At 39.0% G+C, this 17,404-nt stretch overlaps 1 protein-coding gene across 1 annotated transcript in view; it reads right to left on the minus strand.

The window, feature by feature from the left end:
* Window positions 1–16,082, minus strand: part of LOC131428094 (T-box transcription factor TBX10) — a 78,895-nt gene extending 62,813 nt beyond the window's left edge. The window contains exon 1 of the mRNA XM_058591756.1: window positions 15,097–16,082. Coding sequence (XP_058447739.1) covers window positions 15,097–15,319 — 223 coding nt within the window. The 5' untranslated portion in view covers window positions 15,320–16,082. The remainder of the gene's footprint in view (window positions 1–15,096) is intronic.
* Window positions 16,083–17,404: the final 1,322 nt, after the last annotated feature.

Consider the following 17,404-nt stretch of genomic DNA (forward strand, 5'->3'; position numbering starts at 1 on the left):
CACGACAAAAAACTGAATATTTTAAAAATATCGCGGGACCTGAATTCGCGATATAATACCATAAAAAGTATAGATAGAATACGGCCAGACAAGCTCAGGGTCCTGTTTACCAGCTCAAAACAGGCTAATGAGCTTGTTCAAAATGATCCTTTTACGCTGGAGTACCGCGTCTACGTGCCAGCTCGTGAAGTCGAAATCGACGGTGTGGTCACCGATTCGAGTTTGACTTGCGAGGATATTCTTAAGTACGGGGCGGGTTGTTTTAAAGACCCCTCACTTAAGAATGTCAAGATACTGGATTGCAAGCGATTGCATTCAGTATCGATCGCCGGGGATGGAACAAAGTCTTATCCCCAATCAGACTCTTATCGTGTGACCTTCGCCGGCTCGGCATTGCCCAACTACATCCTCTTGGACCGGGTTCGTTTGCCTGTTCGTTTATTTGTACCCCGGATAATGAATTGTACCAATTGCAAACAACTGGGGCATACAGCTATCCATTGCAGCAATAAGCCACGTTGTGCTAACTGTGGGGAAGCTCATGCGGACGGCTCTTGCGGTAAGGATGCTGAAAAGTGTCTCTACTGTAAGGAGGGTCCGCATGACCTCTCTGACTGTCCCGCTTACAAACTGCGAGGAGATCGGATGAAGCGTTCCCTGAAGGAACACTCCAAGCGTTCCTTTGCCGAGATGGTTAAGAGTGCCACCCCTCCTAAACAGGCAACGAATCCATATGCCTGCTTGTCAACTGACGATAGCGATTCTGACGACCCTTTGGAAGGTCCATCTTCAGCGGTCCCTCGTAGCTGTAGGAAAAGAATGAATAAATCTTCTCATAAGCTACCTAGTAAGGGTTCGAAAGTGTCTTCCGAAGGGCTTCGAAAAGTTACAGCTAACGGGAATCGGGACAATTCACCGAAGCAAAAAGCTCCTGGTCTCGGAAAACTCAATTCCGAGATGGAATTCCCACCGCTTCCAGGGACTAAAAAATCCCCAAGCGTCCCTGAAAATCCACCAGAGAACCAACTAGGTGCTGGACTTATAAAGTTCTCTGATGTTGTGGACTGGATTTTTACAACTTTCAATATTTCAGACCCTCTTAGAAGCATTTTAATTGCTTTCATGCCAACAGTAAAAACATATTTGAAGCAGTTGACTGCAAATTGGCCCCTTCTTTCAGCGATTGTATCTTTCGATGGCTAAATCATCCACCAAGGTCACGGATCTAATCACTGTTTTACAGTGGAATTGCAGAAGTATTATCCCAAAAATAGATTCATTTAAATTTCTAGTAAACAATCTGAAATGTGACGCATTTGCATTGTGCGAAACTTGGCTAACTTCTGAAATACCCTTAAACTTTCACGATTTTAACATTATTCGTCTGGATCGAGATAATCCCTATGGAGGAGTACTTTTGGGGATCAAAAAGTGCTATTCTTTCTATCGCATTAACCTCCCCTCGATACCAGGTATTGAAGTTGTCGCATGTCATGTTACAATCAAAGGTAAGGACCTTTGCATTGCTTCCATCTACATTCCCCCAAGAGCCTCGGTTGGGCATCGGTGGCTCAGTGATATCGTAGAGCTCCTTCCTGCACCGACGTTGGTTTTAGGAGACTTTAACTCACACGGTACGGGATGGGGCTGTCTTCACGATGATAACAGATCAACTATGATCCATGATATCTGCGACAACTTCAATATGGCAATCTTGAATACGGGAGAAATGACACGGATTCCTGCACCACCAGCAAGACCAAGTGCGCTGGATTTATCCCTTTGCTCGACATCGCTACGGTTGGATTGCACGTGGGAGGTAATTCCTGATCCCCACGGTAGCGATCATCTACCGATCGTAATATCAATCACCAGCGGCTCAAAACCATCGAAGACAATCAATGTTTCGTATGATCTCACACGAAATATTGATTGGAATAGCTATGCGACCTCGATATCTGAGAAACTTGAAAGAACTCAACAACTTCCTCCGGAGGAAGAGTACACGTTTTTGGCTGGCTTGATTCTCGACACCGCGACTCAAGCTCAGACGAAACGTGTACCCGGCGCGAAAACTAACATCCGTCCTCCCAACCCGTGGTGGGACAAAGAGTGCACAAATTTAAACGCGGAGAGAGCCTCCGCGTATAAAATATTCAGAAAAAATGGAACACCTGATAATTACCGGAATTACGCGGCGTTAGACGTTAAAACTAAGAACTTGATTAGAGCCAAGAAACGCGGTTACTGGCGTCGGTTTATAGACGGCTTAACGAAAGAAACATCTATGAGTACTCTTTGGAACACAGCCCGACGAATGCGCAATCATAACACCACGAATGAAAGCGAGGAATATTCCAACCGCTGGATATTCGATTTCGCTAAAAAAGTATGCCCAGACTCTGTTCCGGAACAGAAGATCACCCGCGCCTCGACACCAAATACAAACGAAACACCGTTTTCGATGGTAGAGCTCTCACTTGCACTCTTGTCATGTAACAATAAAGCCCCGGGATTAGACAGAATAAAATTCAACTTGTTGAAAAATCTGCCAGACCCCGCCAAAAGGCGCTTGTTGAGTTTATTCAATAAGTTCCTTGAGGACAACATTGTTCCACGTGACTGGAGACAAGTGAAAGTGATCGCCATTCAAAAACCAGGAAAATCAGCCTCCGATCACAATTCGTATCGGCCGATTGCTATGCTTTCCTGTATCCGGAAATTGTTCGAAAAAATGATTCTCTTCCGTCTAGACAATTGGGTCGAAACTAATGGCTTACTTTCAGATACACAATTTGGTTTCCGCAGGGGTAAAGGAACGAACGATTGTCTTGCGCTGCTCTCAACAGAAATTCAAATGGCATTTGCTCGTAAAGAACAAATGGCGTCAGTTTTCCTAGACATTAAGGGGGCTTTTGACTCAGTTTCTATAAATATCTTATCTGAGAAGCTGCATCAGCATGGTCTTTCGCCAGTTTTGAACAACTTTTTACATAATCTGTTGTCTGAGAAACACATGTATTTCGCGCATGGTGATTTGTCGACAATACGATTCAGTTACATGGGTCTTCCTCAGGGCTCATGCCTAAGCCCCCTTCTATACAATTTTTACGTAAACGACATCGATAAATGTATCAACACATCTTGCACGCTAAGACAACTTGCCGATGACAGCGTTGTGTCTATTATAGGACCCAAAGCTGGCGATCTGCAAGGGCCGTTACAAGATACTCTTGCCAACTTATCCACATGGGCTCTTCAAATGGGTATCGAGTTCTCTACGGAGAAAACTGAGCTGGTTGTATTTTCGAGAAAGCGAGAACCAGCACAATTACAGCTTCAACTAGGGGGTGAAACCATAGCTCAGGTTTTCACATTTAAATATCTCGGGGTCTGGTTCGATTCCAAAGGTACCTGGGGATGTCACATTAGATATCTGAAAAGAAAATGCCAACAAAGAATCAACTTTCTTCGTACAATAACCGGGTCGTGGTGGGGTGCCCATCCAGGAGACCTGATCAGGCTGTACCAAACAACGATATTGTCCGTGATGGAATACGGATGCTTTTGCTTCCGATCCGCGGCGAACACTCATTTCATCATGCTGGAAAGAATTCAGTATCGTTGTTTGCGTATTGCCTTGGGTTGCATGCAATCGACTCATACGATGAGCCTCGAAGTGCTGGCGGGTGTTCTCCCATTGAAAAACCGGTTCTGGGATCTCTCATATCGTTTGCTCATTCGATGCGACATTTTGAATCCTCTGGTGATTGAAAATTTCGAAAGGTTAGTTGAGCTTAATTCTCAAACCCGTTTTATGTCCTTGTATTTTGATTACATGGCTCAGAATATTAATCCTTCTTCGTTTGTTTCCAACCGTGCTCATTTCTTGGATACTTCTGATTCTACTGTGTTTTTCGACACATCCATGAGAGAAGAAATTCATGGAATTCCGGCTCACGTGCGCCCTCAAGTGGCCCCAAATATTTTTTATAATAAATTTAGAACAGTCAACTGTGAAAAGGTGTTTTACACTGACGGATCAAACATTAACAAGTCCACAGGCTTCGGCATCTTCAATCAAAACATCACCGCTTCTTACAAACTCAGTGATCCGGCTTCAGTTTACGTCGCAGAATTAGCTGCTATTCAGTACACCCTCGAGATCATTGAAACCTTGCCCAAAGACCATTACTTCATTGTCACGGACAGTCTAAGCTCAATAGAAGCTCTCCGGGCAATGAAGCCAGGAAAGTGTCCCCCATATTTCCTGGGGAAAATACGGGAACATTTGAGTACTTCATCTGAACGGTCTTATTTAATATCGTTAGTCTGGGTCCCTTCGCATTGTTCCATTCCGGGCAATGAAAAGGCAGACTCATTGGCTAAAGTGGGCGCATTAGAAGGTGATATTTATGAAAGACCAATCTGCTTCAATGAATTTTTCAGTATTTCTCGTCAGAAAACTCTCGAAAGTTGGCAAACTTCATGGAGCAATGACGAACTGGGACGATGGCTACACTCCATTATCCCTAAGGTATCGACGAAACCTTGGTTCAAGGGGATGAACGTGAGTCGTGATTTCATTCGCGTTATGTCACGACTCATGTCAAATCACTATACATTCAACGCACATCTCCGGCGTATCGGGATCGTGGAGAACGGGCTCTGCACCTGTGGCGACGGTTATCAGGACATCGAGCATGTCGTGTGGTCGTGCGTAGAGTATCGCGACGCCAGGTCGAAGCTACTGGAATCCCTCAGGGCCCGAGGTAGACCGCCTGAGGTTCCGGTTCGGGATGTGTTGGCGAGTCGGGATAGTTCATATATGCTTCTCATATACCAGTTTCTCAAACACATTAATATACAAGTGTAATCTGTTACATCTGGCTTAGAAAGTTCCTCCTATTTATCGACGTTGTTTCAACTGTGGCTAAGAATTATTTCTCAACTGCAGGTTCGACACTAACTTCCGCCGATTATCCCGATTCCTCATCTGTCCACCATCTTCATCGGAACTAACAAGATCTCTTTGCTGTCACTAACCTTCGCTTCCCCCCTCCCCGTCTTTTCACCATCTCGATGTCAACTAATTAGATCTCTGTCGTTTTAGTCATTTCATTCCCATATCCCCATTTTACTTCGTTTTCCGCAATATTTACTTCGCTATCTTTTTTTTTTCATTTTCTTCTGTAACAACACCATCATCGCCCACGGAAACTTATCAACAGCATGCGGGCCACCCGCCGGGTATTCGTAACCTGGGGGTGTTTCCCGCGGACCCACACGGACCGAAGAATGCGGCCAACATGAATATTCACCAACGCCATATGGAAGACTCTCATGAAATATTCAGATCACCGGCCGATCACCACATGAAGGCTGGATCTGCCAAAGTCAACCACTGCGACCCAAATATGACATTACTTAATGATACAACCCTAGTTTTAAGTTAGTCGTAAATTTTAAATTAGTAAAAGCCCTTGGCATCTTAGAGCTTAAGCAGTGTGCCTTAAACATTATATTCTTGAATAAAAAAAAAAAAAAATATTTCCAAAGGATTTTGAGTATTTCTACTAGTATCTAAATCTACAAAACTGTATTTGTTCCGTGTTATTTAATTGTATGGTAGAATATGTTTGCCGTCAATTAGTCGTACTGTAGTAAAGATGCATCGTAAAAATTCTGGAAGCGAAGCAATGAAAGTTGCAAAATATACACAATCTAATACAAATGATTATCTCTATCCGGAAGTGAGAAAGAAATATGTCAGTTTTATTCGTATTCACGTCCTCCAGTTATGTCTGTGACATTACTCACCCGCCTTTTTTTTAAATATATTTTGATTGCATGTAGTGTAAAATTATTGTTTAGGAATTTAACATTCGTTGTTGCAAACAGAAAGCCTGGTGGAATAGTTAAACCGGTTCGAATTTTTTTGTGATTGTGATCTAGACAGCGAACTCAATTCACAAACGACAACATGAAGAAACACCCCGAGCGCGGTTAATTAAGTTGTTGTCTTCAAGTTTCATCGCCTGTAGCGAATGATTGTAGATAGTTAGATTATTTTGTTTTCTGATTAAAGCAACATCGGTACAAAAACATGGACCAGTAAGTATTGTGTAATGTAAGCACAGATGAAAACTGCTGGTTGTTTCAATGCAACTCCAGTGGAATCCAGTTCGGTTAATGAACTTACTGTGTACTAGTGGTTGTTAATCAAAGATCCACAATAGTTATTCATAGTCGTATCATTGGTATGCACCCAATTTTGTTCAATGAATGGCAGAAAATAAATCAGTTCCTACTGTTTTCAAACCTACAATAAAAAGTTCGTACCATTCTTTTGCATGTCAATTATCTAACCAAAATGACTGTGATAGATTAGTTGCGTTTATTTTTATTCTCGATTTGCAATGAGAATTTTCCCCTCCTGTGTTCGAATCGTTCGCGCCCAGGTGAAACCCTAAATAATCAAAATGTGTTCGATTCGCTACAGTTCAAGCCACAAATGCTCAATCTATCTTCCCGATAACGTACTGATCGTTGATCTAGTGTTTATACATTTCCTATCGTGCCAGACGTGAAGTCTTACGTGTGAAAGTAGTCATGCAGCGATCTACGTTACTGCCACCAGGGCATCTCAAGTACGTCGATAACATCATTAAGGTCGCCGTGAACTGTTGGTAGCTCTAACCGTACACCACAAGTGCAGACATGGATTCGAAGAAACCTGCACCAACAGCCATGTGAGCAACTCTTGTTCTAGCTTTGTGCGCGTTTTCCACTTCTTCAACACGTTTTCGTCTCCTTTCTACGGGGTATCATAATTTAGAGTGTCATGTCTCGGGCAAATATTTATGTTGTAATTAGAGAATTTTTCTCTGACTCTTTTTCACCGAGCAATTTTGTCTTGTCTGCCTCGTGGGCTGGCTCTCACACTTTGTATACGTTGAAGTCGTTCACGAAAATAAACAGTCCTCTGTAGCAGTAAATACCAGTAGCAGTGGCCGCAGCACAGAAAGACACAGACAGTTTCAATCGGGAGATTTGCTTCACCAGATGAAGTAGTTGATCCACGTTTCAGGAAGCTTTCCAAATCACAAAGTAGAGCTGCGATTTCGATACAAACAGTCATTAATTAGGCGCTGTTTGAATTATCTAATTGATTATCCAGCTGATGCAATATGGTGGTGATGCAGCGTTTGTACTACCATCAAGGAAGGTATTATCGGAATGAAGAAGTTTGTCACTTGTTGGATAAGAATGTCTCGTAAATCAAACACTAAGAATTACTGTGGCGTGTGAGCAATTTTCAGTAGGAGTATTGTTATCGTTTATTTATTCCCAGCTTTATTCTGTGAAAATTTGCTCCAAAAGACACAAGTTTGATGTATTTAAAAAAAAAATTGTGGTGATCACGATCTATCAGAATCAACATACAAATTGGAAGACTATCCAAAACCGAATTGCAAGCAGTATTGGATGAAGATGAATCATTTAGTCAAAAGCGAATTGCAGCAATGTTAAATGTTGCACGACAAATCCGTATCGTTTAAAAGCTATGGGAAAAGTCCATAATTGTGAAAAATGGGTGCCACAAGAATCGAATGAAAGATAAATGGAAAACTGAAAAAACTATTCTCAATCAATCAGTGTTGTGATAATGTCTTTCTCTTTCATCGACATGGTCTCATTAAAATATTTTCAATATTTTGCCTTTTCATTCAGATAATTCCGAGGCTCATTTTTGACATCAATTTATTCAGACTGATTTGGGTAGTTCACAAAAGCATACTTCAGCGTTTATGTCACATATTCGGCAACATTTCTGAGACCAATGCTCTATGGTCCGGAACGGGAAATTAGCGTGACAAAAATAATTTCACTATTAAATATTAGTTTTTTGTAGTTGGTGTCTTCACAAAAGTTATTTGTAATCAAATGGCGCTCCTTTTGATGAAAAAAGTTATTAGGGTGGTCCTCATTTAGATTGAAATCTGAAATCTAACTTTTTTAATTGAACTCAAAAATGATTTTGTTGTACAATAAAGTTGTAGGATATTATATAATAATTATATTTTGGGCAACTTTGTTGAAAAAAGCACCTCTCTAGCTATTCATATTCATTTGAACGAGTTGCATCAATTTACCGAGTAAAAGGAGGGTGGCTCCTGAAAAATTACGTTTTTTTGTTCTAATTTTTTTGTGAAACGTTCTACGGAAAAGTTTTCAGAAGAGTTGTTGAACTAATCATTGCTCACAAAAAAAGTGATTTTTCAGGAGCCACCCTATTTTTACTCGGGAAAATTCATGTAACTCGATCAAATGAAGAGCTAGAGAAGTTCTTTTTTCAACAAAGTTGCTCAAATAAAATTCCTTCAACTTCATTGCATAACAAAATCATTTTTGAGTTCAATTAAGAAAGTTAGATTTCAGATTTCAATCTAAATGAGGACCACCTTAGTAACTTTTTTCATCAAAAGGATCGCCATTTGATTACAAACAACTTTTGTAAAGATACCAACTACGAAAAAAAAACTAATATTTAATAGTGAAAATATTTTTGTCACGCTAATTTCCCGTTTCGCTAATTTCCCGTTTGCAAGAGTATTAGCAATAATACACTTGAACGTGATCAAAAATCGACCCACAGCCACATTTTAGTTTTGAATGAGCCTAAAATTATTGATATCGACTCATCCACATACAAGAAAATTGAGCGTTAATGAGTTCTGACGTTTACGTTACTTATACAATCATATCTCCGTAGCCAGAAGCCACAGCCATTTAATCTTCAAACTGGATCACTAAGCCAATAGTAACTTTCAAACGAGCCTAAGCCTGTTGAAGTCGGTTCAGCCATGTACGAGAAAATTAGAGCGAAAAAATCAACGCTTTTGTCGGTTACGCCACTTATGCCATTATATCTCCGGAACCAGAAGTCACAGCCGTTTGATCCACGAACTTGATCAACGTCCCGATACTAGCTTTCGAATGAGCCTAAGCTTGTAAAAATCGGTTTAGCCATCTCCGGGAAAACTGAGCGCGTAGAAAATAACCCGTTTTTCGGTTACGTCATTTATACCATTATATATCCGGAACTAGAAGTCACAGCCATTGTATCTTAAAACTTGATTAATGGCCCCTTAGTTCCTTTCAAATGGGCCTAATTTTGTTGAAATTGGTTCAATCTTCTACAAGAAGATTCCTGATACAAGAAGATTTCTGAGTCGAATGGTATATAACACTATAGGTCTATTGACTTTCTATAGAGAAAGGCAAAAATACTCGTGAAATATTACTTCGAAGACCCGAAGGAAAATCAGATTTCCATTGACTTGTTACTGGCATTGCAAAATGAATTTGTTTTTCAGAATCATAAACGGAAAAAAAATCATGGGTTAATTTGGGATAACTATCAACATTGACTTCAAAACCTGATTGATTCGGCAAGAAAGCAATGCTCTATGTTCAGAAAAGTGGGGTGTATCATGAGCTTCTAAAATCTGGTGAAACTGTTAATACTAAACGCAACAGACAACAAAATGATCACTTTGAACCATGAATGGGTCGCCACGACAAAGTAATTTTGTTACACGATAATTCACCTGCACACAAAGCAAACCCGGTTCAGAATACAATCAAACCACTTGGCATGGAGCTGCTATCCGTCGTATTTATCAGATTTGACCCTTTCCGACTACCATTTGTTTTCATCGAAAAGTCACGCATTGGCTGACCAGCACTTCAAATTCTACGAAGAAGTCAAAAATTGGGCATTTGATTAGTTGGCGCGAAAATACAAACATTTCGATTGGCATGAATGAATTGCCAGAAAGGTGGTCAAGATGTGTAGGGCAATTAGCAATAATTTTATTATTTTATTATTTTATTATTTTATTATTTTTTCAAAATGAGTGTTTCACTTTAACAAACAAATACTCACTTCATATCGGTATACCTGATGAGTATTTTTCAGATGATTGGAAGTTTTCTTTTTTTATTGGAATAAAATGAATCAACATGTTAATAAAAGTAAATAATGGTTAGGAAATCCGAATTAGTTGGATATGTTTCGCAGCACCCTGAATTGGCGTCTTAATTATATCAACAAAAAATCATCTTTGAACGGGTGCCAGGATGATAAAGTGGATTGCTCAGTTTACTTTTATTTTTCATCTGACACAGCTCATAAAATGAACCGCTTTCGACTGGGATGACAGAATCAAAGAACAAATCAAAACTTTCGATAACAATATGTGGTTTCTCCGAAACCATATCGCAGAAGGCAAATTTCCTCTTGCATCCGGTAAACGGATGAGTTCCGTAAATCTCGTTTTTACGAAACAATGCTTCGGCACATAAGAGCATAAGGCTAAAATCGGCAATTTATGGCCCCAATTGCTTCCACATCCACCTTGCTAACCTGATTTGGCTCTCTCGAACTACAATCTTTTCTCAAACTTGAAAAGTTAGCTCATGAATAAAAACGTTACAATCTACAATATACGACTCGTTTGAAGGCATTTAGTCTCCAAGATCAACCTTTGAAGCGCAAACAAATTCGCGTTTTAGTGTGATTGGCCCACTACTCACTTGAATAGGGGGAAAGTCAACTACACAAAAAATCGATATCGCTTGTTGGATAGCTATTACAGTGTAGAATTTAAGTCCCAAATCATATATTGTTTACAAGACCAATTGTGACAGATATTGTTAAAAAACTGCAGGGCGTCGGAAAAATTTTCCAAAGTTTGAGCGAATGCTATATCTATTTTTTATATTTATAAAATAAACTGTGCTCATGCTGGAAGATCATTAACGTTCAGAGAATTTCTGTTCGTTTGGGATCAGAAAGTTGAAGAATTGAAGGAATAATGGTATCGACTTGACTATTCTTAATTCTTATACTCAAATTTTGCAATCTTGCATTAAACGCGTAAACATTGACAATGTACTATTTCAACATCAATAGTAACAGAGGGCAAGGAATCCCAATTTTGATTACATGAACAACTTAAGTTTTTGGGAATCCGAGATTGTTAAATTGTCTTATTGTTAAACCTGCCACTGGAATTTAATTAAATAAGAGTTCTCATTCTGAAGCTCCAGATTAATCAGTTGAAAGATGTTGAACCTGTATTGAAGTTACATTAAAATTGCAATAAAGGGTTATTTTGGTTTTCCTATCGGATGATTATTGCGATGTAAAGAGGTATGCTATTAATAATGGAAAATAATGACCATTTTTACCAGGTATCACTACACGGTGAAAACTAAGTGAAGTGATTGTGACTCTTATTATCGGTATCACTTCACGGTGAAAATCGAGTGAAGTGAATTTAGGTCCTTATTACGGAAGTCGCTTCAGAGACAAAAGTAATTGCTTAGATGAACTTGATGTCATTATGAATATCATGCCACTAACATTTTGTTGAAAAAATGAGTTTTTTTCCACTACAATGATCACTTCACTATGCGTGATACTGGTAATTGGTAAAATCAAGTGAAGTGAAAGTGGAAGTGGAAGCGAGAAAAATAATAAGATATTGGGGCTTTCGATCAAATTTAGGATTTTCTTGCATTTCAAGGACCTAATCAGCAAAGACACGACGTTGTTTATGATCGGTATTACTTCATTTCCATTAATGGTGTAGTTTCTACTTGCCAAATGTCAAATTACAGCTTCCAAAGCGACATCTGCAATGTACATCGGCTTTCAATCGGAATGTACATTGCAATGTACATCGGCTCTCAATAGGAATCCACATTAATCGAACTGGTATTACCAAACATAAACAATGGCCTAAATATTCAAAGTGGTTTTAAAAAAAACTTTGCCGAGATTTGAACACTCGAGTACTCGGCAATCATCTCGGCAAACATTAAAACAAATGAAATTCTCGGTATGTTTTATTTGAAAGGTAATTTGAATTTATCGGAATCTTAGGTTGCGGGAAGACAATAAATTATCGAGATCTTTGTCGTTTTTGGACAGAAATTATTGAAATTATCGGTTTTCATAAATGCGAGTTATTGCCGAGATTTTAAACAATTAATCGAATAAAATTTTAAATGTAAAAAAAAACATTCCAATAAATCATCGTTACCCAAGTCAGTTCGTGCTGGCATCGCTTCCGACACAGTCGAAAATTTCTTACGGTCACGACGACAGAAACAAAGAAACAATAGTGTGAACAATAGAGTGTACGAAATGGGCAAATACGATTTAACAAAGCCTTAAACTTGGCCTACAAGGCCAAATTCAATTTGTATTGATTTCAAGCGCTGCAAAGTTAGACCAGCAGCAACCGAAATTGAAATCTTGCTTAAGGAACGAATGCATCTAGGCGCTAATAATGTAAGTGAGATTCAATTCAACAAGGCGTCTAACTGTGTGTACATTATGTTCAAACGTGAAAAAGATGCAATTGCATTTGCTTCGGTTAATAACAGGGTGCACAGTATTGATCATGACAATGTTAAATATAACATCCCTGTGTACATGGTGGACAATGTAGTACGCGTAGTACCTTTCCCCGCAGACCAGCGATGGGTATGTTCGGGAAAGTATGTCCAAGTACGGTGAAGTTCTTTCCATCGAAAAGGAAGTATGGCGGAATTTTTTCCCGGGTATCCGGAATGGCGTGCGAGTGGTACGTATGCAACTACGTAAAGCAATTCCATCATACATCATTTGTGGTCAAGACGGGATACATCCGTGTAAAACGTCGATTACGTATGAAAATCAATTGGTTACCTGTCAATTTTGTGAACAACCTGCACACTACGGCAAACCTTGCACTGAAACTGCGAAAACAAACAAAACAAACAAAAACAAGGACAACCGCCCAATAACGGAAACTAGTGAATGCAGTGCTCCTGTTTCAAAAACACCTTCACCATCTAACCAACTATCAACTGCAATCAATGTACAAAGCGCATCTACAGCAACTGCAAATGAACCCAATACTGCGATCAACAATGAAAACAAGGAAACGGAAAACACTCACAACTCCAACGATGTAGCAATGGATGATATGAGCAACGGACAAAATGACCTCCAATCTTCGCTAGAAGGAAATGGAAGCTTCTCCCCCCCTAGAAGAAGGGTGACAACGAAGTCCAACAATAAAAAAATATATTATGTAACAAAAACATGGGTAAATCGGCCACGTAAAGATATACGCAAATTGGCCTGAATAAAAATTGTTATAAATAAAAACAAATCGTTACCCAAGTAGCAATCCGTTATTGTGAATTGATATTGCAATAACATAGATATTATAAGATTATAACATACAATTCCTGCATTGATTGAGATAGCTTTTGGTAGGTTTTCCAAACGTAATGATAACGAAAATGCAACTTTTGTTGGCTTGAATATGGCAATCACGCTATGGAGTCGCAAGAAGTGCATGAAACATAAATAAAACCAGGATATTATATTTTTCAAAATTACTTTTTAGTGAAAATAATGAAAGGCAGAATAGTCATTTTTGTTATATGCACTATCATAAACATGAATATAGGGATTGAATATCAATTGTGATAATATTATAATTCTCATGATCATTAGGAAAAATCAATCTACTCTGAAGTCTTTTTTATGCAAATTTACGTACCGCATAAGAAAAAACCGCGTAACTCTTAATCTTCGTATAAAAAAGTCGTATAAAAAAACCGCATAAAAAGGACCTTAGTGTACTTGGATTAATTTTGAGTATTCTGAACATAGGGTTATTTCGTTGTTTATTTTTCATATCTTCATAAACAGACTTCGATTGAAGGCGCATAGCAGAACAGTTAATTAAAATTGAATTCCGCTCGACAGTTTTGAAATCGTTGTGAAATTTGTACCTTATACCAAGTTTGTGCCGACTTAGCAACTAGTAGAAACTGCGCTTTTTGAGTCACGCAAGTGGTTATATGGTATTAACAATCACTCGAATATCTGGTTGCAAACTAGTCACGAACAAGCTAGCGTAACAAAAATTGTTACTTGAGTATCATCATGTTGGCGGTTGATTTGATAGGCTCGAAAACGTAAAAAAAAGGAAGAAGAATATACAGGGAAGCATTTTTACAGCAAACAGTACTTTTATGTCATTTTTAGTAGGGAACACAATTTGAATTCCCGCAGAAAATCAGATTCCGGCTACAACGAAAGTGAAGGCTCAATGAAACGTTAAACATTGAAGGCAATATATCATACCGAAATCTAATCAATTTCATACAGTAGATTAGCGTTTATCCCGTACTCTGAGGGTTTCCTTGATACGAATAACCGCCAAACATTGAAAAAAATTTGTTTTAAATATCACGAAACATGTCTCTATATTTGAATTGAATTTTTAGTTGCAACCGATTCCACATATGAGCATATGCACTTATTCAAATAGCTCAGTTTTGTACTGAAGAAAAATGGCTACTTTGAACCGAATTGCGGTTGTCTAAAAGCTGTTTATAGATTGATTACCGGAATCTCTATAAACAGCTTTTAGACCACAGAAACTCGGTGATTCATCAAAATAACCATTTTTTCAGTGAAAAACTGAGCGATATGAACCAGTGTTTTTCAATGAAAAACGCCATAAATATCATTAATTTGCTGATTTCGGTAAAGCGACAAATTGCTGGTAAATACGGCAATTTACAAAGCCAAATATCAGTATAACATTTTGAATTGAAGAGAAATCGGAATAATACACCGAGTATGTTGGAAAAGGCTATCTTTTCCAAAATTTCAATAAAATAACGCTTCGCCGTTCGTTTACGGCATCTTTTCCGCCGAGATAAAAACTAAGTTTCAAGCGTGTAGTCGACAAAGTTTTACATATTATTTCATGTTATATTTATGCATACTGGTATACTAATAATTTTGGTCATTCCAAGGATTGTTTTTTGTTAATTTTTTTTAACAATCAACGCACGTGTGTTGAAGTAACTCAATAACAAGGAATGCTGTGAAAATTGAAATTTATCGATCGATGATTGCGCAGTCCAACCGACAGTCATGTTCAAGGCCACCGGCCAATTTCAAAGTGCCACAAGGTTTCCACGTCTTATCGAGACAAACTGTTCATTCACCTTCTATCTCCTTCATGGGGGTGGATCCATTTTTGTACGGCGATGCGTTCCAGTACTCCGTCGGGGTGTAGTGATGATGAAAATCAACGGCCATTTCGGCAGCAGAACTAGTGGTCACGGCGTGTAGTGCGTCGTACGGCGAGGTGATGCCCATATTGGTACTGCCATGAATGCCACTGGTACCGTCGGAATGTCTAACGCTGCCAAAGTCCAAATGATGCATAACGGCTGAGGAGCAGCAAGGTTTCCTTTTGGTTTCTTTCGTTACCGGAATAAATAAATCAATCGACAGCCGTGTCACAAATTTCGCACACTTGTAACACTTCTCAACACATACTCCGGTGACACTTCACACCCGCAGGGGGTGCTTTATATTTGTTATCAAAACGATTATTTTTGGCAGCGTCGGATGCCAACAATATTCGCTCCGGCGCTAGGAACTAGCTAAGAAGCACCCAAACAAACCATTTGGTCAGATCTAGCCGGTGGTAGTACGACGAATCATAAGACCGAGCACTAAGAAGACCACATTTTTCACGGCTAGCAGTGATCAACACCTAATTGTCTCGCACTTTCACAAAAATTTTCACACCTCAAACGCGCGGTCCACGGCGTACGACCAGCATAAAGTATTGAAAAACGAGGATCCCGGGGGGCTCCGTTTGATGATTCCGGTCCAAGCACCGATATATCAGCAAGTAAACACACTATCGCCGGCCGAACAATAATAATAATTAAACTTTCAACTGGTAGCGAAGATTTCCCCCTTCCGACCCAATAGAAAAGATGGGTCCATAAAGCAGCTCCACGGGCGCGAACCGTTGATCGTACAATAAAATTATCAAGAATATTCGGAACGTTTGTGAATATGTTTCACCGTACGCGCGCTCGATAGTCGGTTCACCGGTTGCTGAACGTCCGGGTTCAGATACGAAATGAAAAGAGCAAAGATGTTTCAGAGCCGTTGTATTCGATAGGGAAAACGCTTTTCCTTCGAGTGGTAGCACTCGCACTGCTGGTGCTACCATTAGGGAGTGCGATCGTACAGATGCAGGATCAAAAAATGGAAACAGATATGCGCGGGCGAGAAAGTGTGAGATAGCAAATGAGCCAGAGCGAAATGTTAAAACGGGAGGATGGTACGGTTTTCGATCACACTGAGCTCGACTGAAATGTCAAGTAGTTTGTTTTGGAATGTGTTAAAACCAATTAGAGCTATGATTTTCTGAATACGTCGAATATCTTATCTCATCAAGTTCAAAATAGAAAAAGGAAAGATTCGAAATGCCTCATATAACATGGAATCTTCTCATTGCCAAAATAAAGAACATCATTGATCTTGATCATTGCCAAAACAAAAAAACATTCTCCCACTGTGCACTCGCATCGCAGTACAAAGCGAGAAAAAAAAAGAACTCTTGCGCAAGTCATGGCGCAGAAGAAGCTAAGGAGGCGCGTGATCATGAAATACAAATGTGTGAAAAAGAGTGAAAGTGGGAAATCTTCTTGAGAGCATCTACTGGCAGTGTAAGTTTTTCTTCCTGCGCTACCAGAGCGATCGAGCGAGACAACTGGTGGTTTGTCTTGTCACACCTAACGAACATAATCGTTGGTTCGTTTTTTCGTGAGCGATCTTGCTTCTGATGAAATTAGTTTTTGGCTGTTAAGAATGCTAGGCACCCGATGTTACTGGTTAAACAGATAGTTTAAGAGCATTCCAATTGAAAATATCGTTGATCCTTCATTGAACCAAGTTATAATCAAATTATGGGTCTCAGAACCGTTCATCGTTTCGATTTAGGTTGAAAAATTTTTATTTGAATCAAAACGCAAGAAACAATATTTTTCTCGTGATTCTCAGTATCAGATTCTTTTATCTTTGCTGGTGGTTTCAACAAAACATTTACAACAAATTGCTCGTTGTCAGAGAAAATCTTACATTCAATGTCAGTTAGTAAAATTGATCATTTTTAAACAATTTTTTCTTCATTCTATGATAAAAATAATTGTTTATCTATTTGCAAAGAGTCGTGTAATTCAAAAAGGAACTTAAATTTCAGGAAGCATTACAATAAAGAGGTATATAAAAGTGTTATGTAGATAGAAATAGAATAAAAATTTCGAATATTGCAAAATATTTTACGAACATGTTCGTAGAGATATTAGTACTACAAAACACTTATTGAAAAATCGGTTACCTCGTGAAAAATTAGGGGTCCACTTCAGAAATTTTTACTCACTATAACATTACAATGTAAGTAATAGACGTAAATTAAGATCAAATGTACATTACACATTATTTAGAATT

This window comes from Malaya genurostris, chromosome 2 (assembly GCF_030247185.1).
Source record: "Malaya genurostris strain Urasoe2022 chromosome 2, Malgen_1.1, whole genome shotgun sequence".
Taxonomy (NCBI): Eukaryota; Metazoa; Arthropoda; class Insecta; order Diptera; family Culicidae; genus Malaya; species Malaya genurostris.